Source organism: Procambarus clarkii, chromosome 14 (assembly GCF_040958095.1).
Source record: "Procambarus clarkii isolate CNS0578487 chromosome 14, FALCON_Pclarkii_2.0, whole genome shotgun sequence".
In the NCBI taxonomy this organism is placed as follows: Eukaryota; Metazoa; Arthropoda; class Malacostraca; order Decapoda; family Cambaridae; genus Procambarus; species Procambarus clarkii.
The window spans coordinates 35,838,335-35,862,052 of record NC_091163.1 but is presented as its reverse complement, the minus strand read 5'-3'; the positions used below and the strand labels follow the sequence as shown (position 1 = coordinate 35,862,052).

Sequence of the window (23,718 nt, the reverse complement as noted above, 5' to 3'; positions counted from 1 at the left end):
CGTCCCTTCCGCCTCTCTCTCAATCACTCGGTTTGGCCCCATGGGGCCTTGCGTCGGTTGCTGCGTCGCCGGCTTCCTCTTCGGGTTTTTCGGGGTTCAGTGCCATGACGCCTGCCCGAGCCCTCGCTCGATGTGTTCACAGACGCATCGTCGCTCGGCTGGGGCTTTGTGACCAGTGCTCACCAGGCTGGCCAGGGGCGATGGGGTCCGTCCTTTTGATGGGCCCACAGCATGGTGCAGGAGTTCGTGGCGGTTTGGTTTGCGCTTCGCAGGGTTCGGGTCGCTCGCAGATTGACGATCCTGCTCCAGTCAGACTGCTCCCCAGTGGTTCATTGCCTGAACCGAGGGGGTTCGATGCATTCCCTGGCTCTTTGGCGCTGGTTGCTTCAGGTGACTCGTCTGCCGAGTTCTCAGGGTTTTTCTCTCCTGGCAGTTCACGTTCGTGGGGTGTCTAACGTCTTGGCAGACGGCCTGTCTCGGTTCGTTCCCCCTGTCCACGGAATGGACGGTTGACGCCGACAAGTTCAGTTGGCTCTGCCAGACGTTCAGGTGCCCGGAGGGGGACCTCTTCGCGTCGGCATGGTTGCGGCGCCTTCCGATATATGTGGCGCCTTTCCCCGTTCTGCGAGGCCATCAGGTCAATGCCTTTTAGCAGGACTGGTCAAGGTGGGGTTCCTGTACCTCTTTCCCCTGGTTCCGCTGTTGCTCCAGATCCTGACTCGCTTGGAGACTTCAGTGCGGCGCTGGCGGAGCCGCTGCAGCTTGTTTTTGGTATTGATGTTACTTCTGCGCCCTTTCGCAAGCTGTCTTGTGCGTTGTTTCACCTCCTGCCTGCTCATGTACTGCTTGAGCCATCCTGGTCGCTTGACAAGGTGCTCTCTTATCTCTCTTCTCCTCGGTTTGTAGTGGCCCCTTCGGTTCAGGACTATTTTTCTAAAGCTCTTTTCTTGTTGGCATTGGCCTCTGGGGGTTGGGTCGGGGAGCTTATGCTCTCCAGAGTAGGGGTTTCTGCTCGTTTGGCCCAGGTGGTAGGTTTGTTCATTTGCAGCCGTCTCCTTCTTTTCTGGCGAAGAATGAGACTACTGGTTTCCGGAGGGGTCCTTGGGTTGATGCTCGATTCGTCAGGCCAGGGATTCATCATGTTTTATGTCCGGTTGCGGTTCTTCGTAGTTATTTGCGTGCCATGGACTCTGTGGCCGGGGATGCGCTTTGGGTTGATCCAGTCTCCCTTCTTCCCTGTTCCAGGTTTCAGGTCTCCCAGGTCGTCTGCAGGGTTATTTGGTCTAGCCAGCCTGCGATTTATCCCCGTGCCCATGACGTTCACAAGTTTCCTGCTCTTGCTGCTGTTTTTGGTAATATGTCCTGGGTTGACATTCAGGTGTGGGGTTCTTGGAGGTCGAACAGGGTCCTGGCTGAGCGTTACTAGGTAAACGTCGGGCCTGTGTTGCTTTGGGTCAGCGGTTGCTTCCAGTTGTCTCGACTTCGAGTTGAGGAGTGAGCAGCGACTGCCTCATGGGTAAGTCCCTATGGGTTTTGTCTTTGGGTAGGTAGCTCCAGGGAGCTGACGAGGCTCTCCCCAGAAAACCAGTTTTGAGTGTAATGAAACGGCATTACATTTCTGGGTAAGACCCGGAGGCTCCCCGACAACCTTCCCTCCCCCCGGTCGGCTGTTTTTTCTTGTGATTTGATATCCAGCCTCAGAACTGAGAGGTGGATTGCCGGCGTGGGGGTCTGGGGCTCCCCCTTCCCCCTCCCAGGGAGGGGGGAGCTACACAAACAGCGGTGCGGCGACGTGTGACGTCGTGCTCGTTTGTTCGTTTCTGTTTGGGGAGTTTTATCCACTTGTTCGCCTTTATGTCGCAATTTTTCACCAGAATAGGGGTTTGTTTTGGGACGCTTACCTTTCTGGGTGCCTAACCCGGTCGATGGCAGACATAGAATGCTTCCTAGCACACGTTTTTTTTTTATAGGCCATTGCTCTCCTTGCCTCTCTGAGGGGGCCAGGTTCTGGCTTGTGGTCCCCGGTAGGCCCACAGAACTCCATACACATGACTGATGCCAAAGTCTGACATTAGCATATCAGCCTGGTATCACCCAGGTTAATATGCTGATATATCAGCCTAACCCAGAAAATGGCATTTCATTACATTCAACACTGGTTTTTTAACAGAATTGGATGCTTAAACGAGGCATATCTTTAGTACTAGTAAAAATTAAAGCACCGTAATATTGACCCTTTCTATGGGTTAGGTGAGTTGCTAGGGTTCATATGTTTCTGGTTATGCAAAACACTAAAAAATTTCATTTCTGGTTAGTCAAGTTTGGTGCATTTTTTTTTTTTTTTTTTACAATGTGGCAAATACAGGGAATGGGCAGTGATTTTATTCTCATCAATAGGTTAATCTCTGGTTCTTATTTTCATAAATGCTATCATAAATTAGGATAAAAATCCACATATGTATTTTTGTGAAATTTATGTAAAGAATTTACACCAAATCTTTCGCACTCTCCTGAGTGCTTTGTCAAGGTCAGGGTGTGTGATTAGGACGAGACTTGCATCTCAATGTCTAATCATAAATTGCTATCATAAATGCTATCGGCCAAGGACCGGGCCATGGGCACGTTGAGCCCCGAAATCATCACAAGGTAAGATAGTAAGAAGAGATATTTCTTTTAAGTGTGTGTGTGTAATTGTGGATATGGAAGACTGGTTTATTTCATTTGTTTACAGATGGTGTGGCTGCTGAGTGGGGGCGATTGTTGCATTCACCTGTATTATTCGGATGATGAGAGTCATAGCTATCAGGAAGTGGATGGCTCCGAATCTTTCCCAGAGTTCAAACAAATGACTGACATCACACTTTGGATGGACATTTCTTATTCTTCGGACAATACGAGGTGCTCCATAGTTCCTTTAACTTTTGTAACATATGATATTGTTTATGAAGACGTTAGGTTATGCTTTCTGTCATTCAGTCGTACTTTTAATTTTATTTTGTTTTAATTTATGTTTTTCATGGTAAGAATATCCAGCACTTGTTAACCTTTAAACTGCTGCTGTAGCCCACAAGCAGTAGCAGCTGGTGTACCAATTGCCTGTTGGAAACTAAATGGAATTACCTAAGTAATTACTTAAGTGTAGTTACAGGATGAGAGCTATGCTCGTTTATAGTGTGAAGTTTGAAGCCTGTTTGTAGTTTAATGCTGGTCAGTACTGATGATTTAGGCCTCCACTACCTTCTCACTTAGCTCACTTGTGCATTAGGACTATGTACACAAGTACTAATGTCTTAAAGATTCTATGGAGATGTCATTCAACACTTAAGAGACCTCTAACATTCATTTGCCATATTAGACAAAATCCTGAAAGCTTGAATTTCTTTTCTGGGCATTAGTGAACAAATGGCATCATATATCAGGAGCCTCACCTTCCAGTTGCTGATGTAGGAACCAGTGAGACAATGCAAACATTTCCACAAATTGAATGGACCAGGAAGATATTAGTAATGAAGAGAAATCTGTTACAACTAGTTAACTGGAAAATTAATTTTCAGACTGACATTCTCAACATTTCTTTATCTCACTATAAGTAAAATAAAATAATTAGAATTTTGTTTTCTCCACCAAATGGGAAGAAATGAAATGAATATAATATACTAAAGAAAGGGAAAAATAAATTTGTTGAATTTTTCATTTTATATGCACAAGGAAATTTGCCTAATTTAGGGTGTGTAGTTTGAGGAATAAGATCATATACAGTGAAACCCAATCAAGATATATGAAGTGAAAGTGACAATGTGTTGATATATCCTAGAGCATTATTAAATATATGGCTATATCTGGTGGTACAGTACTTGCTATGTCTTTGTATCTATGCAACCTTGGTAGCTTAACCAGTCTGGTTGTCCTGTATCCCATAGACACTGTCATGTCACGATTTAGATGACTTTTCGAGCTCACCAAAGATGAAGCTTGCATCACTCATCTTCACCCCACAAAGGGGTGGGAAGCTCATAGAGATCGGAAATAATCAAACGACCATGATACAAACATTATGTATCTCACAAAGGCATTATAACACTCAAGTGCCCTTCGGAAGTTGTTTTGTAACAATGTGTCAATAATTAACCTGTAAGAATGAAAAACCTCGTCACTCAACTACTCCAGCTGCCACCAGGTGGTGTCACACTGGCTAGAGGGTTGAGGACGGCGGCTACCTTACTATAGGCTAAGTACCTCTTTGGTAAGGCAAGACACATGATAGGAAAAGCAAGTTAACACTGCTGCACACAGCAAGGAACATGGGCACTGTATTCTCTATACTTGGAGATGTACCTTTGTCTCCCCCAGCCTTCTCCCAATGGTGCACCATGCACAGTTATGATCGCATTTTATCTTTTCCAAGATAAAACTTTTCAAACATTGATAACCGAGACAATAAAATTGAACTTTAACATTTTAATAATGCCCTCTCGGTGCGATATATTTTTCATGTTGTCACAAGTTATAGGTTTCTAGTTATGATTTAAAATATATCTGTGGATAGTTGATATGGATGTTGTGCATTAATTGAGTAGGATACAGCAGGTGTTTCTTTGCTTTTTTGTCAGGCGAGTGTCGGCAACGTGCGGTGCGGGGGGCGCTGTTCACATGTTCTATGTGAATGTGGAATCTACGCCTCAAATAACGGCAAGTCATGCAATATCGTGGGATTATCCATCTGCGGCTGTTAAGATCTTTGACTTGAACACTACACTGTCTGTTCCCAGTTTTCTTCAAGAAGGTAAGTTTTGTTTTTGTTAATAGACAGATTGTTCTTATGTTACTGCTTGCCGCCACTTTCCCATATACTCTGTAGTAATGTTGCTGCTTGCCGCCACTTTCCCATATACTCTGTAGTAATGTTACTGCTTGCCGCCACTTTCCCATATACTCTGTAGTAATGTTACTGCTTGCCGCCACTTTCCCATATACTCTGTAGTAATGTTACTGCTTGCCGCCACTTTCCCATATACTCTGTAGTAATGTTACTGCTTGCCGCCACTTTCCCATATACTCCGTAGTAATGTTGTTGCTTGCCGCCACTTTCCCATATACTCCGTAGTAATGTTGTTGCTTGCCGCCACTTTCCCATATACTCCGTAGTAATGTTGTTGCTTGCCGCCACTTTCCCATATACTCTGTAGTAATGTTACTGCTTGCCGCCACTTTCCCATATACTCTGTAGTAATGTTACTGCTTGCCGCCACTTTCCCATATACTCCGTAGTAATGTTGTTGCTTGCCGCCACTTTCCCATATACAGTACTCCGTAGTAATGTTGCTGCTTGCCGCCACTTTCCCATATACTCCGTAGTAATGTTGCTACAGGAGTATAGAAGGAGTAAGTAGGAGTAGAGAAGTTGGAGAATACATATTCCAACTCTGAATGAAGAGAAAAACGCTTTCCATAACACTGTCCAAAACTCACCCTGGCAACACAGATATTAGCACACTGTGCCCTGGCAAGATAGATGTTGCCAAGCTGTGCCTTGGCAATGGAAAGGGGGAGAGGCCAATGTGTTCCATAAAGGATTTCGTTCAGCAATTCAGACCCCAGGGGCGCAGTGCAAGGGTTGGGTGATGCTGTGGGCATAAGCTGGAACACAGTGCTCTGCTCTGCTGCTGCTGTATGTGCTACTCATGGTCACTCACTCTGTACTGAGGCTCTCATACCCAGGAGGGATGCCCATGCAGACACCTTCATAAAGAGTGTCTGTTGAGGCCTGAGGAAGTATGAGCCCAGTGTACTTGGGGAACTTTTAAATCTCGTGTGATACTTTAAATCGTCCCTAATTGGCTCGTGCGGTGGGATCAGAAATGGTGTGATCTTCCATGACTGATATACCCATTTGAAGGGTTAACTGTGTCTGTTCTTATAGCTGACAACCTATCCCCCCCCCCATGGTATGTGTAAGAAAAAAGTAAATTAAAATAAATTTTTCTACCTTATATTGATTGAATGTGTTCCTTAATCAGGGGAATTATACAAATTATATGTGATTTACTTTGGCCATTGTGAAGAATAGAAATCTTGTGATGATGTCACAATTGATAAGTGTTCATGAAGCAATAGCCCCCATGGTAGTTGCCCTGCTATGGTGCAGGTGTTGGGACCGTGGGTACCTTGTGGCTCTTTGTGGTTCTGTGCTGCTGCAGAGGCTCTTGTGTTGCAAGGAGAGGAGTCCTCTCCTCTTCCCCTGCATGCTTCTCTTGCCTTGTAGTCAGAGCCACATTTTAGTTCCTGTGCTGGTAGGTCAGCGAGGGTTTTAGAGGACTGGTGTGATTTCAGAAACTTGCTTTTATCAGGGCTTAAGCTTGGGGAAGCTTGGAATGTTTTTATCATTTAACACTTAACTATTAAAAATTTCGAAGAATCTTGCAATTTTATTCTATCTTTGTGAAGAAATGATTTTATAAATGCAGTAATGAAACAGTATTAAATAGTTCTCCAAATTTAATTGATTAGATTTGTTATTTTAGTCTACAGGTCGCAGAACAGAACTGGTAGAACAGATGCTGCGTCATGTCCTCACGTTGTGGTGGGGAATACATTGGAAGCCTGTTTTGTATACAGGTATGGATGAGTATTGAATTTTGCATCTACAGTACTTCATAAGAAAATATGAAACTGCGGCAGGTCCATTAGACCATACGAGGCAGCTTCTATTTACAGCCACCCAAACTCATTCATATATATGACATGACTATTTTTCTTACAGATTTATGCAAAATTCTCTTTGACATAAAAATGATGCCCATTTGAGTTCTGAGGTATAGCATTCTATTGCTCTCTGAAGCAGTCTGACATCTCCTTGGGACAGTACCAAACATCAATTATGTATGGCTCTTCTTGGGAACAGGGGCCAACCAAAATCATGTCTTGCTCTTCTCAGGGACAGGACCAAGCAACAGCCATTTTAAGTTGACAGTTATTACCCCCTGCATTGTTCAGTATCTTTTGGAATGTCCCGTGAATCATAGGAAAAATGAAGTCAAAGGACAAAAAATATCCCATCTCTAATAATCTTTTAGAAGATAAGTTACATTCATGTTCACTCAAAATTCACTCCAAGCAATACTTGGCCACAAAGACATAGTGCCGACTATCACTCTGCTGATTTAGGATAAAAACCCACACTTGTGTATTTGTGAAATTAAAGTAAGGAATTTACACAAAGTCTTTTACACTCTCCTGAGTGTTCTGTCAAGGTCTGAGTGTGTGATTAGGACGAGACTTACATCTCGATATCTAATGACTATCTAATAAGTCTCGTCCTAATCACACACTCAGACCTTGACAAAGCACTCGGGAGAGTGCGAAAGACTTGGTGTAAATTTCTTACATAAGCTTCACAAATACACAAGTGTGGGTTTTTATCCTATGTTATGATGTCTGTGAGAAGACATTACCATTACTTACTCTGCTGGTTGCTAGTTGGGCCACCTGACCATTAATTGAGACTGCCACCGTGCATCACAACCTACAGTGTCCGTGGAGCAGCCAGGAGTTGCCCTCATCACAGTATTCCTGGCATACCTAGTCGACACTTGTCAGTATTCCTGGCATACCTAGTCGACACTTGTCAGTATTCCTGGCATACCTAGTCGACACTTGTCAGTATTCCTGGCATACCTAGTCGACACTTGTCAGTATTCCTGGCAGACCTAGTCGACACTTGTCAGTATTCCTGGCAGACCTAGTCGACACTTGTCAGTATTCCTGGCAGACCTAGTCGACACTTGTCAGTATTCCTGGCAGACCTAGTCGACACTTGTCAGTATTCCTGGCAGACCTAGTCGACACTTGTCAGTATTCCTGGCAGACCTAGTCGACACTTGTCAGTATTCCTGGCAGACCTAGTCGACACTTGTCAGTATTCCTGGCAGACCTAGTCGACACTTGTCAGTATTCCTGGCAGACCTAGTCGACACTTGTCAGTATTCCTGGCAGACCTAGTCGACACTTGTCAGTATTCCTGGCAGACCTAGTCGACACTTGTCAGTATTCCTGGCAGACCTAGTCGACACTTGTCAGTATTCCTGGCAGACCTAGTCGACACTTGTCAGTATTCCTGGCAGACCTAGTCGACACTTGTCAGTATTCCTGGCAGACCTAGTCGACACTTGTCAGTATTCCTGGCAGACCTAGTCGACACTTGTCAGTATTCCTGGCAGACCTAGTCGACACTTGTCAGTATTCCTGGCAGACCTAGTCGACACTTGTCAGTATTCCTGGCAGACCTAGTCGACACTTGTCAGTATTCCTGGCAGACCTAGTCGACACTTGTCAGTATTCCTGGCAGACCTAGTCGACACTTGTCAGTATTCCTGGCAGACCTAGTCGACACTTGTCAGTATTCCTGGCAGACCTAGTCGACACTTGTCAGTATTCCTGGCAGACCTAGTCGACACTTGTCAGTATTCCTGGCAGACCTAGTCGACACTTGTCAGTATTCCTGGCAGACCTAGTCGACACTTGTCAGTATTCCTGGCAGACCTAGTCGACACTTGTCAGTATTCCTGGCAGACCTAGTCGACACTTGTCAGTATTCCTGGCAGACCTAGTCGACACTTGTCAGTATTCCTGGCAGACCTAGTCGACACTTGTCAGTATTCCTGGCAGACCTAGTCGACACTTGTCAGTATTCCTGGCAGACCTAGTCGACACTTGTCAGTATTCCTGGCAGACCTAGTCGACACTTGTCAGTATTCCTGGCAGACCTAGTCGACACTTGTCAGTATTCCTGGCAGACCTAGTCGACACTTGTCAGTATTCCTGGCAGACCTAGTCGACACTTGTCAGTATTCCTGGCAGACCTAGTCGACACTTGTCAGTATTCCTGGCAGACCTAGTCGACACTTGTCAGTATTCCTGGCAGACCTAGTCGACACTTGTCAGTATTCCTGGCAGACCTAGTCGACACTTGTCAGTATTCCTGGCAGACCTAGTCGACACTTGTCAGTATTCCTGGCAGACCTAGTCGACACTTGTCAGTATTCCTGGCAGACCTAGTCGACACTTGTCAGTATTCCTGGCAGACCTAGTCGACACTTGTCAGTATTCCTGGCAGACCTAGTCGACACTTGTCAGTATTCCTGGCAGACCTAGTCGACACTTGTCAGTATTCCTGGCAGACCTAGTCGACACTTGTCAGTATTCCTGGCAGACCTAGTCGACACTTGTCAGTATTCCTGGCAGACCTAGTCGACACTTGTCAGTATTCCTGGCAGACCTAGTCGACACTTGTCAGTATTCCTGGCAGACCTAGTCGACACTTGTCAGTATTCCTGGCAGACCTAGTCGACACTTGTCAGTATTCCTGGCAGACCTAGTCGACACTTGTCAGTATTCCTGGCAGACCTAGTCGACACTTGTCAGTATTCCTGGCAGACCTAGTCGACACTTGTCAGTATTCCTGGCAGACCTAGTCGACACTTGTCAGTATTCCTGGCAGACCTAGTCGACACTTGTCAGTATTCCTGGCAGACCTAGTCGACACTTGTCAGTATTCCTGGCAGACCTAGTCGACACTTGTCAGTATTCCTGGCAGACCTAGTCGACACTTGTCAGTATTCCTGGCAGACCTAGTCGACACTTGTCAGTATTCCTGGCAGACCTAGTCGACACTTGTCAGTATTCCTGGCAGACCTAGTCGACACTTGTCAGTATTCCTGGCAGACCTAGTCGACACTTGTCAGTATTCCTGGCAGACCTAGTCGACACTTGTCAGTATTCCTGGCAGACCTAGTCGACACTTGTCAGTATTCCTGGCAGACCTAGTCGACACTTGTCAGTATTCCTGGCAGACCTAGTCGACACTTGTCAGTATTCCTGGCAGACCTAGTCGACACTTGTCACTGGCTGCTGACTTCATCATTCAGGAAGTGGTTTATATTCTTGAAAATTGTTTTAATGTGCAGTGGACTGATGTTAGTGAATGCTCAGTATATCTGTCTGTAAGGTTACACACTCATTTCTGGGGTGAGCCTCGCTGGCTTCCCAGAGCCATCTTGCTGAGATGGCTCCTAACTACTAGATTGCCTCAGTCATGGAGTTGTGTTTGGCCTACTGGGGGACCAGAGCCAGAGCCTGGCCCCCCTCAGAGGCAGAGAAAGCAGGTGACACTCCACCAGGAAAGCAACCAGAAAGTCAGCGAACCATTACAGACCACTGCTGAGTTCAGAGAGTCTGAACCACTCCGTCTTCCTGGTAAGTCTTAGTTTTGTTCTCTGTGGTTAGCTTCAAGGAGTCGCCCTGAATTCCCCTTCCCTCTGGTTCATCAGTTCATTGTGGGTTGTTCGTCAGGTCTAGAACCAAGTCTGGTGAGGGCTGGGGCCACGCTGCCTGCTGGGGGGTAATTAGCATTAACAAGTTATGCAGGTTGTTGAGTGTAGCCCATCCTTTTGAATTGTTACATTACAAAAAATATTCTAAATTGTCTCAAGCTAACCTAACATTTAATATGGACTCATGCATAGAAAACATGGTTGTTTGTGAGCTACTATGATTTATAGTACATCATATTTTGTCCGTTCAGTATTTTGACATCAAAATGTGATGTATTATCAAGAAAACAGGTTGTTGAATGAATCTCTTGTTCTGTCTGAATCATTTGCCGAGTTATTTGCTGGTTTTGAGGCTTCATTGTCAGTGAAGCCGCCTGTTGTCTGTAAAGCTTCAGTGACTTTATGGAGGCTTTTTTCCAGTGGGGCGGCAGGTTGTCACTCGTTCCCTGTCCCTCTATGAGGGGAGCCAGGTTCTGTACCTCTATGAGGGGAGCCAGGTCCTGTACCTCTGAGGGGAGCCAGGTTCTGTGCCTCTGAGGGGAGCCAGGTTCTGTACCTCTATGAGGGGAGCCAGGTCCTGTGCCTCTGAGGGGAGCCAGGTTCTGTACCTCTATGAGGGGAGCCAGGTTCTGTACCTCTATGAGGGGAGCCAGGTCCTGTGCCTCTGAGGAGAGCCAGGTTCTGTACCTCTATGAGGGGAGCCAGGTTCTGTACCTCTATGAGGGGAGCCAGGTCCTGTGCCTCTGAGGGGAGCCAGGTTCTGTACCTCTATGAGGGGAGCCAGGTTCTGTACCTCTGAGGGGAGCCAGGTCCTGTGCCTCTGAGGGGAGCCAGGTTCTGTACCTCTATGAGGGGAGCCAGGTCCTGTGCCTCTGAGGGGAGCCAGGTCCTGTGCCTCTGAGGGGAGCCAGGTTCTGTGCCTCTGAGGGGAGCCAGGTCCTGTGCCTCTGAGGGGAGCCAGGTTCTGTACCTCTATGAGGGGAGCCAGGTTCTGTACCTCTATGAGGGGAGCCAGGCCCTGTGCCTCTGAGGGGAGCCAGGTTCTGTACCTCTATGAGGGGAGCCAGGTTCTGTACCTCTATGAGGGGAGCCAGGTTCTGTACCTCTATGAGGGGAGCCAGGTCCTGTGCCTCTGAGGGGAGCCAGGTCCTGTGCCTCTGAGGGGAGCCAGGTCCTGTGCTTCTGAGGGGAGCCAGGTCCTGTGCCTCTGAGGGGAGCCAGGTCCTGTGCCTCTGAGGGGAGCCAGGTCCTGTGCCTCTGAGGGGAGCCAGGTCCTGTGCCTTTGAGGGGAGCCAGGTCCTGTGCCTCTGAGGGGAGCCAGGTTCTGTGCCTCTGAGGGGAGCCAGGTTCTGTGCCTCTGAGGGGAGCCAGGTCCTGTACCTCTGAGGGGAGCCAGGTTCTGTACCTCTATGAGGGGAGCCAGGTCCTGTGCCTCTGAGGGGAGCCAGGTCCTGTGCCTCTGAGGGGAGCCAGGTCCTGTACCTCTGAGGGGAGCCAGGTCCTGTGCCTCTGAGGGGAGCCAGGTCCTGTGCCTCTGAGGGGAGCCAGGTTCTGGTCCTGGTATTCCAGGCAGAACTTGTGTGACTGATGTGGCCTTTTAGTATGGAGCCACGAGAGCTCCTCCAGGAAGACTTAAGGGAGCCACCAAGGCTCCTCCAGGAAGACTTCAGGGAGCCACCAGGGCTCCTCCAGGAAGACTTCAGGGAGCCACCAGGGCTCCTCCAGGAAGACTTCAGGGAGCCACCAGGGCTCCTCCAGGAAGACTTCAGGGAGCCACCAAGGCTCCTCCAGGAAGACTTCAGGGAGCCACAGGGCTCCTCCAGGAAGACTTCAGGGAGCCACCAGAGCTCCTCCAGGAAGACTTCAGGGAGCCACCAGGGCTCCTCCAGGAAGACTTCAGGGAGCCACCAGGGCTCCTCCAGGAAGACTTCAGGGAGCCACCAGGGCTCCTCCAGGAAGACTTCAGGGAGCCACCAGGGCTCCTCCAGGAAGACTTCAGGGAGCCACGAGAGCTCCTCCAGGAAGACTTCAGGGAGCCACCAGAGCTCCTCCAGGAAGACTTCAGGGAGCCACCAGAGCTCCTCCAGGAAGACTTCAGGGAGCCACCAGGGCTCCTCCAGGAAGACTTCAGGGAGCCACCAGAGCTCCTCCAGGAAGACTTCAGGGAGCCACCAGGGCTCCTCCAGGAAGACTTCAGGGAGCCACCAGAGCTCCTCCAGGAAGACTTCAGGGAGCCACCAGGGCTCCTCCAGGAAGACTTCAGGGAGCCACGAGAGCTCCTCCAGGAAGACTTCAGGGAGCCACCAGAGCTCCTCCAGGAAGACTTCAGGGAGCCACCAGGGCTCCTCCAGGAAGACTTCAGGGAGCCACCAAGGCTCCTCCAGGAAGACTTCAGGGAGCCACCAGGGCTCCTCCAGGAAGACTTCAGGGAGCCACCAAGGCTCCTCCAGGAAGACTTTAGGGAGCCACGAGAGCTCCTCCAGGAAGACTTCAGGGAGCCACCAAGGCTCCTCCAGGAAGACTTAAGGGAGCCACCAGGGCTCCTCCAGGAAGACTTCAGGGAGCCACCAGAGCTCCTCCAGGAAGACTTCAGGGAGCCACCAAGGCTCCTCCAGGAAGACTTCAGGGAGCCACCAGAGCTCCTCCAGGAAGACTTCAGGGAGCCACCAGAGCTCCTCCAGGAAGACTTCAGGGAGCCACGAGAGCTCCTCCAGGAAGACTTCAGGGAGCCACCAGAGCTCCTCCAGGAAGACTTCAGGGAGCCACGAGAGCTCCTCCAGGAAGACTTCAGGGAGCCACCAGGGCTCCTCCAGGAAGACTTCAGGGAGCCACCAGGGCTCCTCCAGGAAGACTTAAGGGAGCCACCAAGGCTCCTCCAGGAAGACTTCAGGGAGCCACGAGAGCTCCTCCAGGAAGACTTCAGGGAGCCACGAGAGCTCCTCCAGGAAGACTTCAGGGAGCCACGAAGAGCTCCTCCAGGAAGACTTAAGGGAGCCACCAAGGCTCCTCCAGGAAGACTTCAGGGAGCCACGAGAGCTCCTCCAGGAAGACTTCAGGGAGCCACGAGAGCTCCTCCAGGAAGACTTCAGGGAGCCACGAGAGCTCCTCCAGGAAGACTTCAGGGAGCCACGAGAGCTCCTCCAGGAAGACAACAGGGAGCCACGAGAGCTCCTCCAGGAAGACTTCAGGGAGCCACGAGAGCTCCTCCAGGAAGACTTCAGGGAGCCACCAGGGCTCCTCCAGGAAGACTTCAGGGAGCCACGAGAGCTCCTCCAGGAAGACTTCAGGGAGCCACGAGAGCTCCTCCAGGAAGAGGCGTTTCATTACATCCAACACCGGATTTTTCATATAAGCAGTTCATGCTTAATATTTTACCTTGTATCAATGGTTTGGCCGAGCTGCAAATTCAAGCTCTCTTTCTCCTAGTTTGTTAAGCTTGGGAGTGTATTCATTCATGTTTAAACTTGCCATGCTTCTTTGGTGCCTGCTTCCTTTATCAATATGGTGCTGGCTTTTCTCTTCCTTGGTTTCAGGTCTTTTCCTTAGAGGATCTTTTTCTCCAAACTCTCCTGCATTTGTCTTTGGTGACAGGCAATCAGGTTAGTGAGTTTCAAGGTTTATTCAGTCATCTTGGGTATATATCTTTGGTTTTAGGGACTTTACTGCATTTCCAGCTCTTCACTTGTGGCCATTAATGAGACTGACTATCAAGAGGTGGCCTATCTTGGTTTGGTTCTGGCTACTATGCTTTTCTGTGTAGTTCATCATAATCTGTTTCCTTTGACTTCTTCTTGCTGGTATTTCCTAGTGTCTTGAGACTGTGACGAGATTGTTTACCTTAGTGTGTGTACTGGCTCATAATGCACCAGTTCACACTTTCAGAAGTTACCTCTTATTTTATCCACTTTCATAAACCAGCTAAAGTATTTCACATCTGTATCATTGGCAATATATTTTTCCTGTCTAGTGCCAATTACTTACACATAGCTACCTAGTGACAGAGACCTAATAGTGCTCATTAATTTTGCAGTGATTTTACCAGTAGCTGTGAGGGTTATCGATTACCAGAGTGCGATAGTGGCGATGTTGTCACCTGCTGCATTGTGTGCGACATTGACCAAGACGGCAAGAATGAAATATTAGTCGGGACTTACGGACAGGTAAGGTTCATAAGTGTTTTTTTCTATAAACGGCTCTTTCATGTCTAATGAAAGATAGTTTAGTTCCCATAAGATTGTTATTGTACTATACTGTCTTTAAATATTGCTGTATTATTGTTAGGTACTAGTATTTAAGAATATTTATTGGATAATAAATAATTCATCTCACACATGAAAAGAAAGAAAGAAATGTGATAATGTTTTGTCCCACCTTGAACTCTATCACGGTGCAACTCTGACTTGGTAAGGTCGAGGATGGCCTGAATAGTCTTCACATTTTTTGTGTGTTGGTTGGGATATTTTTTATAGTTTATTTAATTTACTGGACTTATTGTGACTTATTCCCTACATACTGGATAATGTATAATTTATAGAGTTTACATTCATGGTACAGTAATTGTATTATGTTGTGAGGAGGACTCTCTGTTGCTCCCATAGCCATAGACCAAGTCCACCTAGGACATTATTCAGGCACTTCCTCAGTAATTTTTGGGCCCCATTGTCACAATGAAATTTTGCATGTAGTCTCGGCATGGACTTCCTGCCGACACTATATGTCTGGACCTTTAGAAAGCGGAGTTTAACCTCATCATTGAGATAATGGCTGAAAAAAATTAGCATTGAAAGTAATGAAACATCATTTTCTGGGTAGAGCTCTGGAGGCTCCCTGGAGCTATTGGACTGATATTAGCTAATATTAGTATGGGGCTTCAGTGATATGGAGTTGTCATTCCTACTGAGGACCACTAGCCAGAACATGGTCCCTCAGAGAGGCGCATGGAGCAATGGACTATGAAACTCACACATATGAAAGTATACATGTCTGCCATCGACTGGGCACCCAAAAAGGTAGACGCTTCAAAACAGACCCCCTCCTGGTAGAAATATTGCAATCGGAGACTGAACAAAGGCTAGACACTCCCCCAAAGAAAAACACATTAATAAGCAACACTTCATCAGCAACACGTCCAGGGCTCCACCCAGAAAATGGCATTTCATTACATTCAATGCAAGTTTTCTGTCGGGAAGCCCCGTCGGCTCCCTGGAGCTAACTACCCAAAAAGAAACAATAAAGGGGACTAACCTGGGAGGCGGCTGCACCCCATAACTCATACCGAAGACAAGACAGCTGGCTGCAACCGCCAACCTGAAGCGACACAAGACTGCTGAGGGGTCCTGGCACAGTGACAAGATATCAGGCAGCCGGGACCATGTTCAATCTCCAAAAACTTTGCTCCCGAATATCCATCCAAGACATTGCCAAACACAGCAGTCAAAACTGCAAATTTAAGACCATCATGGGCACGAGGGTAGACTGCAGGCTGGCTAGACTGGTTAACCCTGCAGACGAACCAAGAGACCTGAGCCCTGGAACAGGGAACAAGAGAGACTGGGTCAACCCAAAGCGCATCTCCAACCACCGAGGCCGTGGCATGCAGGTAGTGGCGTAAAGCCACAACCAGACACAAAGCAGGATGCACCCCCGGCCTGACCAACCAAGCATCAATAACCCACTGACCCCTCCGGAAGCCTACTGTCTCGTTCTTCGCTAGAAAGGAAGGAGATGGCTGCAAATGAATAAAATGTCCACCTGGACCAAAAGAGCAGAAGCCTCTGCGCCAGAGGAGAGTGTGAAGCTCCCCGACCCCGAGAAGCCAAAGCCAACAAGAACAAAGCTTTCTGGAAACAGTCTTGGACCAAAGGGGCCACAGCAAACCGAGGGAAAAAAAGAAAGGAGAGCATCTGGTCTAAAGACCAGGATGGCTCGAGCGGTGCATGAGCAGGCCAGAGGTGGAAAAAGGCACGAGAAAGTTTGCAAAACAGAGCCGAAGTGATGTCCACCCCAAATGCAAGCTGGAGCGGCTCCGCCAACGCTGCACGACACGAGTGACAGGCATCTTATGCCGAATACTGTCTCGAAAGAGATGGCAGTCCAGATGCCTGGACCGTCAAACCCGGTTGTATCCACCGTAATATATCTGGGCAAACTGGCCCTGGTGAAGTGAGCAACCCCGGAGGCCCAGAGGAGAACTGCCCTACTGTACCTAGGTAGCACCTAATAAGGACTGTGGCAGCCTCCCAACGGGCAATAAAGCAAACTAAAGAATGAAAGAGAACTCTGAGACCGCACCACAACCCAGGGGATCGGAAAGAGTTGCTGCTGCTGTGATTATGCAAGCTGGGCAGATCAGCGAGCCCCAATCAGCAATCAACCACTCCATACCCAGGGCCAAAGGAAAGTACTGGGACCTAAGCTGACACCAAGGGCAAGGTAGCAAACCAAGCAGTCACTACCTCTATGGGAATGGGGACCCGAAGAATCTAGAGGCCCTAAGCGCATGCAGCCCTTGGTACAAAACTCCTGGCCACCACCAGTAGGGTGAAGCCAATCAGGTAACCGAGGCCAGAGCAGGTGTCCACCCCGTAGAGCTTCAGCCGACAAACTGATGGTCAGGCTGTCGGCTCGGTGGGCTGGGACTCCTCTCCCCGGGGGAGGGATGGTCGGCGTGAATGAGCGGAGTACGGTGTAACCATGTGTTGCTTGCTTTTCTTTGGGGGAGTTTTTCACCTCTGTTCGGTCTCAGGTTGCAATATTTCTACCAGGTGAGGTCTTTTTTGAGGCGCCTACCTTTCCGGGTGCTCAACCCCAGTTGATGGCAGACATGAATACTTTCATACATGCAAGTTTCATAGGCCATTGCTCCCTGCGCCTCTCTGAGGGGACCATGTTCTGGCTAGTGGTCCCCGAACCACTAGACGGGGCTCCCCCCACAGAAAAGTTAGCATTGAATGTAATGACATGTCAATTTCTGGATGAACCCTGTTGGCTCTCTGAAGCTACCATGTGTTGAGATAGTGCCATCTGTTAGGTTGCATCAGCCGTGGAGCTCTATAGGCCTACCAGGGACTGGCAGCAAAACATGGCCCCCCTTACAAAGGCGCAGGGAGTGGCGACATTTATTGGCGACAAAATGCAGGTCAATTGCCTCGTATTGTGCAGTGCTGGCGGAGCTGCTGTAGTTTGCATTTGGGGTCAATACTGCCTCTTCTCAATTTTGCAAGCTGTCACGTGCATTCCATTCACCTGGGCTCTAGGAAACTTGAACCGTGGACCCCACGTGTGTGAGGACGGAGCTCTAATAGACCGAGCTATTGAGTAGTCTTAATAAGGAAAGTTTCCAGAAGCACCAAACTGGAATTTTCAACTTTCCCTGACTACTACTGAAGCTTTGAGGAATTAGTGATCCACACTCACATCATATACAAATAGGTTCGTGTCTCCTAGAGCCCAGGTGAATGTTATGTTTATTTACCCAGAAGTGTGGATGACAATTTTGTTTCGTGCATTGTTTTGCTTTTGGCCTGCTCATGCACTGCCCGAGCCTGCTTCGTCTCTGAAGCGTGTTCTTGCATTTCCTTGTCACGGTTTATCGTGTTCCCTTCGATCTGTGATTGTTTTCTTAGGTCTTTGCTTCTGGTTTCTCTTGCTTCTTGTTGTTGGGCTTTGGGTATTCAGGAGAATACAAAATTTCACTTGTCAATATTACAATTTTGTTGAATACAACAACTATAATGGTGATGACTTTAATTGATACATTTAAAAATATTGCTTTCAGATGGTGATAGTGTATAAGCACAATGAAGAGGAACCGTTCACATGGGACATTTGTCACAAAATAAGTGTACCGTGCCCGGTTCTCTCCCTGGCGTACTGTGACGTCATGGGAGGTGGGTCATACCAGCTTATAGTCATGACCACCACTGGCATACATATTTTCCAGGTATGTGTAGAGCTATGTCAAATTACTGAAATGCATCAAATTTAATTTAATTTGTATTTCCAACAAATTGGTATTAACCTAAACAAGTTTTCTGATTACAGCCCTTGTCACTCTGAACATGGATGCCACATTCTGTGTAGCTATGTCATCCAGTTCCCAACCATGAAGGGTATAAAGTTCAGTCTGCTGCAAAACAACCAGCTTTTTCTGTTTTGCCAGAAAATGTGCGACACAGAGCCAAGGAAGTATCAACTACAAACAAAAGCTGTAACAGCTCAGCCAGTGCCGCACGATACAAGATGATAGTAATTGACACGAGATGCCGAGCAAGAAAAAAAAAAAAAAAAAAAAAGTACTACATGCTCCCAAACCGAAGAACAACAACAAAAACAAAGGAAGTGGCAAAAGGATGGTTACGAACACTCATACTGCCAGGGCAAAGAGGAACACAAGTGGGACACTGCCAAAGAAGCCACTTGTTCGCCATAAAAATGGCAATAACACATTAAAAAATACCAGGTGCAAGGAACGGAAGATTTGGCCAAACCAGCGAAATATGCCTCTGGGTCAACCTCTAATAAGAGATGGAGCCATGGAAAAACACCCTGGTTCAGAAACTAAGCAAGCAGTGCCTGAAACCAAGATTGAACTAAGGAGACAGTAGGATCACCCTTCCCTCATGGGGAAGGAACCTTAGTAACGTAACCCGTTCAAATATGATGAAAAGCCACAAAACCTGTTAAAAAAAAAAGTGGCAATCACCCGAGCGCCGTCTTGAAGCCCAAGACAGACCTAGGACAAGGTGGCCATCAGGAAGGAATGAATTGGGCCAACCTTGTAATGCAGTAAGTGCGATAACTGCATTACAGGGTAACATAGTCATCATCATATATTGATTTAAACCTTTATTATCTGAGTTTTGTACTGAAGATGCAAATAAGACTAGAATAGCTCATTATGGATATAATGGAGTTGACCTTGACTCACCAAGATATTACTCCTATCATTTCATGGTTATGTTACTATGTGAATGTAATAATAGTCATAATTACACGAGATATATATTAATGATGTTTATATGGTTTTCACAACTCCATATGATTATAATGATGTATACCAGGTAAATTAATCATCAGTTAAACTATTATTGTGTGTCGTGTACTAGGAGCGGCACATTGGTGTCATATGCACTCTATACGTTGAACCAAGCTCTCACAAGTCAAGCCTGGCCCCAGGATGGGCTTGGGGAGTAGAACAACTCTCAGAACCCCATCCAGGTACTCTGGATTGACAGCTAGGAATTCTACCTCTGACTCTCCTGGTTTGGCTTCAGTGGAAGCCAAACCAGTCCCTAATAGTAGCCCCTAATAGTAGGGGCCTCGTAGCCTGGTGGATAGCGCGCAGGACTCGTAATTCTGTGGCGCGGGTTCGATTCCCGCACGAGGCAGAAACAAATGGGCAAAGTTTCTTTCACCCTGAATGCCCCTGTTACCTAGCAGTAAATAGGTACCTGGGAGTTAGTCAGCTGTCACGGGCTGCTTCCTGGGGGTGGAGGCCTGGTCGAGGACCGGGCCGCGGGGACACTAAAGCCCCGAAATCATCTCAAGATAACCTCAAGAAGAAGAAGCCTTGTGGGTTCAGCAGAACCCCAAGTTGCAATTCTTTTGACCATGTCGTGGCCTAGTCGTCTATAGTGTGTGTCTGGGAATACCAAACGCATAGGTTCAAATCCTCATCACAGCTCCTGTGGATTTTCTCATTAAGATTATCATCATCACAATTACCAGTATTATTAAATTTGTACAATTATTTTCAAAGTATTAAAAGCAGATATATATGAAGATAATTTGAAATGTGGTTTAATTCATAAGCTTTTCTAATATCTATTTGATTAATTTGGCAGCACAACCCATGGGAGCTTGCGTCAGTCATTCTCAGGAGACTGGAAGCCCTTACGAAGCTCAAGACGGACCGTACTCTCCCTGATGACCTGCTACATGTACCTAGTCAACAAAGGGAAAAAATCATTTTATAAATGATGAGGGATCGAAGATATAACGATTCATCCCAAGTACGTGTATAATAAAGATCATTACTGAATTGAATACGATTTAAAATGTTTGAGGAAAATTATTAACTTTTGGAAAATTTAAAAAATACCATGTTTAATTTTCCTTTATATATTGCATATGGGTCATGTACTGTACGTTAAATAGTAACAGTGACTCAGTTCCCCGTAAAGTAAAGGACAACTGAAAGGTTCCATCAAAGGTTCCATCATCTTGGAGGTGTGTTTATAAATACTGTACAAGTGTGACATTACACAAACACTGCAACAACAAAAACTGACTAGATTAATCTGAACATGTCGACCAAACAACATCCTGTCTTGTGTGTGTAGTGAAGAATCTGATAAACAAAATTTAATTATTCTCTGGAAGTATTGAAGAATGTTGATGGAATTTGTAAATAGTTAAATAATATTCTCACTGTGTGAAGGAAGGGAATGACAATTCTTGAATGACAAGATTCATGGCAAGTCAACATATACATTAAATCACAAGAAATGGTCAGCCATCCTAAAATGCCTTTATGGCCATAACCCCCAACTGAAATTTTTTTTTTTTCTGGGGTAACCCCCAGTGGCTTGATGACACTACCTGGCTGAGAGTGCTCCATGCAAATGGGTCATATCAGATTCAGAGTAAATTTGGACTACCAGCATTCAGAGCCAAAACCTGGCCCTCCTCACAGAGGTGCAGAGAGCGAGGGACAACTTGCCACCACACCAGGAAGCCTCCAGAAAGGCACACAAGCTTTACAGACAACTGGAGGGACACCAAATGCCACCACCAGCTGGCCCAGCTTCCACATGCGGCCATCTTCCTTACCTGCTCATTTGTTGATGTCTAGAGTGACAGAGGCTTACCACGTCGGAAAGACCGGAACACCAACCTGCTCCAGGCTGAGCTCTGGACATCCTTGGACTTGTGCCTGTGGGGGGCCATTTTCTTTATCAGTTCTATATTTTAGTTTTGCTACATGGGGATGGCTTCTTGTGGAGCTTGTCTTTGTTGTGATCTGGGCTGCATGCACTCTGGGTTCCTTCTCAGGGTGCCCGCTAGTACTGCCCCTGCACTGACATTTTCTCTGATGGGAGTTCGCCCCTCAGAGGCCGTGTCAACAGGGCGGAGAGCCTCGCTTGGGGTTATTCACGAGTCTTTTTGACTCCTCTGTTTGAGCCCTTGCCTCGGGCATTCTATTGGTTATGCTGCGGTGCATTGCTGTTCACATGTTTGTTTATACAACATGCTGCAGATGCCATCATAGCCGGGTTGTTTTGGTTGCACTTAGTGTTTGTCTTCTGGCAAGCAGCCTGTGTCTGGGTGTCTTCCTTGGCTAGCTGCCTTCAGGTCCAGGAAATCCTCCCCTTCCCCTTGGTGGGTATTTTGGCCCATTGTTTCAGCCCATTGAACCCTGCACTCACCATGTGAGTGTTTGAATGGTGCTCATCATCATTAATCTCATCATTATGATCATCAGATGACGATCATAATTTTCTGCCTCTGCCAATACTGTCTGTTGTATCTATGACCCCGACTCCTGTGCAATTTGTTCCCTCTGGGTCTCTCCGCATTGATTTAGTTTCCAATGCAGAAGCTTTTCAGGCAGCTTCCGTTTTGAGAATTAAGTTTCCTAGGGCTAGGCTTTTGCAGCAATTTAATTGGCTGCATGCATTGGAGTTGGTCCCTGTGGTGTTCAGGGACCCAGAATTGGAGGAGTTGATCTCGTGGAATAGGTCTGTGGCTCTTCTTCCTTGCCCCGTGGAAGTGATTTGCCCCCACTTCTGGTCTTCCTTCTCTGTACCAGGTGTTGGGCAAGAACTACGGCTCTACCCCGGAGCCATTGTGGAAGGCTGAGGGGGGCCGAGGTAGAGCCTGAGAAATGTCCATGAGTGCCCTTCAACTCTTCTTTGATTCTGGTTCCCTCTACAGAGAGCCTTTTGCTTCAGGAAGATACCATTTCATATCTTCGTATGTGTGATAATGATTGTTCGGTTCCAAGTCCCATTTGGAGGTTTCCGTCTTCTATGTTTTCCCTTTGTTGGCTTGCATGAATTTGTTTTGGTACCTCCTGTGGAATTCAGAATTTTTTTTTCTTTTTTTTTATATATAAGGCCTCTTTTGGGTACAGGTCCATCTCAGTTTATTGGCTATAATTTCATGGGGCATGGCAATAGGTTCTGTCGAATTTGCATGCTCAGTTGGCGGGAGGCGTGTTCTGCCCTTAACACTTTCGCGCTTTAGATTAGAGATAACTCGTCACCGTTTTTTCTTACGATTCCGCATAACAGCCTACTTTTCTCGTCCATCGAAAAAATATTTCTATAAATTCTATTTTTTAACCGAAATGGATGGGGATACTCTCAGATTTTTCTCCATGAAATTCCCGTTCCCGAAACATCAGATGAGCAACTTCAGGATCAGAAGCCTGAAGATGGTGGAGTGAAGAAAAAATGCTCAACTGTTGATCTTCAATCAACATAGACAGGGTAAGTACACCTATTTGGAATTTATCATCATCTATAAGAAGTTATATTATATACCTTTTGTAGAGAATTTATTTGCGAATTTTTGGGTACCAGAATGAATATTATATCACATAAACTTCTATGAGTAAAAAAAAAAAACACAAAGTATGTTTGGGGGTGTGGCGAGCGTGTGGCAGTGGGTTCCCTTTAGCCGTTGATATATCCAACACGTGGGAAATATTTGTATGTGTTATGTATATGTCTGTGTAGGGAATTTTACTGCGATCACTGTCATACAAATTATAAAATGTTTCAACAAGTATAAACATGACAAACATCAAACGAATGAAAACAATGCGTTCGTTTCTGCCGCGAACGCATACTGAGCGACGTGGTTCTATATTTGGCGCTTCTCTTACACATGCTTTGTACAAATGTTATACATTTCATCTTATAGAAAATTTTATTGCGAACACATTGGTATAAAAAAGAAATACGTACATAGAAAAGTAGGGTCAGGAAACGTATAAATGTATAAACTTTCCAAGCATGATTTCCCCCCGTGTTTTCGCCAGTGCGCTCGCGGCTAACTACTCTCCACTTCACACACTCTTGCGGGTGAGCAATTACCTATATTAAACATTCATATGCATATGTCCGTGTAGAGAATTTTATTGCGATTCCAATGATACCAAAATTAGCGATGTAGGACAACTGTAGGCTTCGCAACCATTAAGAGAGTGGAAACATTTTGTTGCTGTTTGGCGCTCTCGGCGAGTGATCTGCATAGTTTTTTATTTGGTGTTGATACTCCTTATGCTTGGGCGGCATTTTATAGGTATGCTCTTATAGACAATTTCATTGCGAACACAGTGATACCAAATTTAAATACGTGCGCCTTCAATTATTGTCAGGAC

General features: G+C 46.7%; 1 protein-coding gene across 5 annotated transcripts in view; it reads left to right on the top strand.

The window, feature by feature from the left end:
• Nucleotides 1-23,718, top strand: part of LOC123770239 (KICSTOR complex protein kaptin) — a 51,793-nt gene that overhangs the window by 24,176 nt on the left and 3,899 nt on the right. For 2 of the 5 annotated variants that reach the window (XM_045761915.2, XM_069324469.1), the window contains 6 exons: nucleotides 2,732-2,898; nucleotides 4,611-4,783; nucleotides 6,522-6,615; nucleotides 14,359-14,488; nucleotides 18,106-18,270; nucleotides 20,174-20,306. In XM_045761915.2, the coding sequence (XP_045617871.2) occupies nucleotides 2,732-2,898; nucleotides 4,611-4,783; nucleotides 6,522-6,615; nucleotides 14,359-14,488; nucleotides 18,106-18,270; nucleotides 20,174-20,305 (861 nt within the window). In that variant the 3' untranslated portion in view covers nucleotide 20,306. Of the gene's footprint in view, nucleotides 1-2,731; nucleotides 2,899-4,610; nucleotides 4,784-6,521; nucleotides 6,616-14,358; nucleotides 14,489-18,105; nucleotides 18,271-18,371; nucleotides 18,512-20,173; nucleotides 20,342-23,718 lie in introns of those variants that run through there. The other 3 variants (XM_045761906.2, XM_069324468.1, XM_045761931.2) reach the window with 3 other exon arrangements.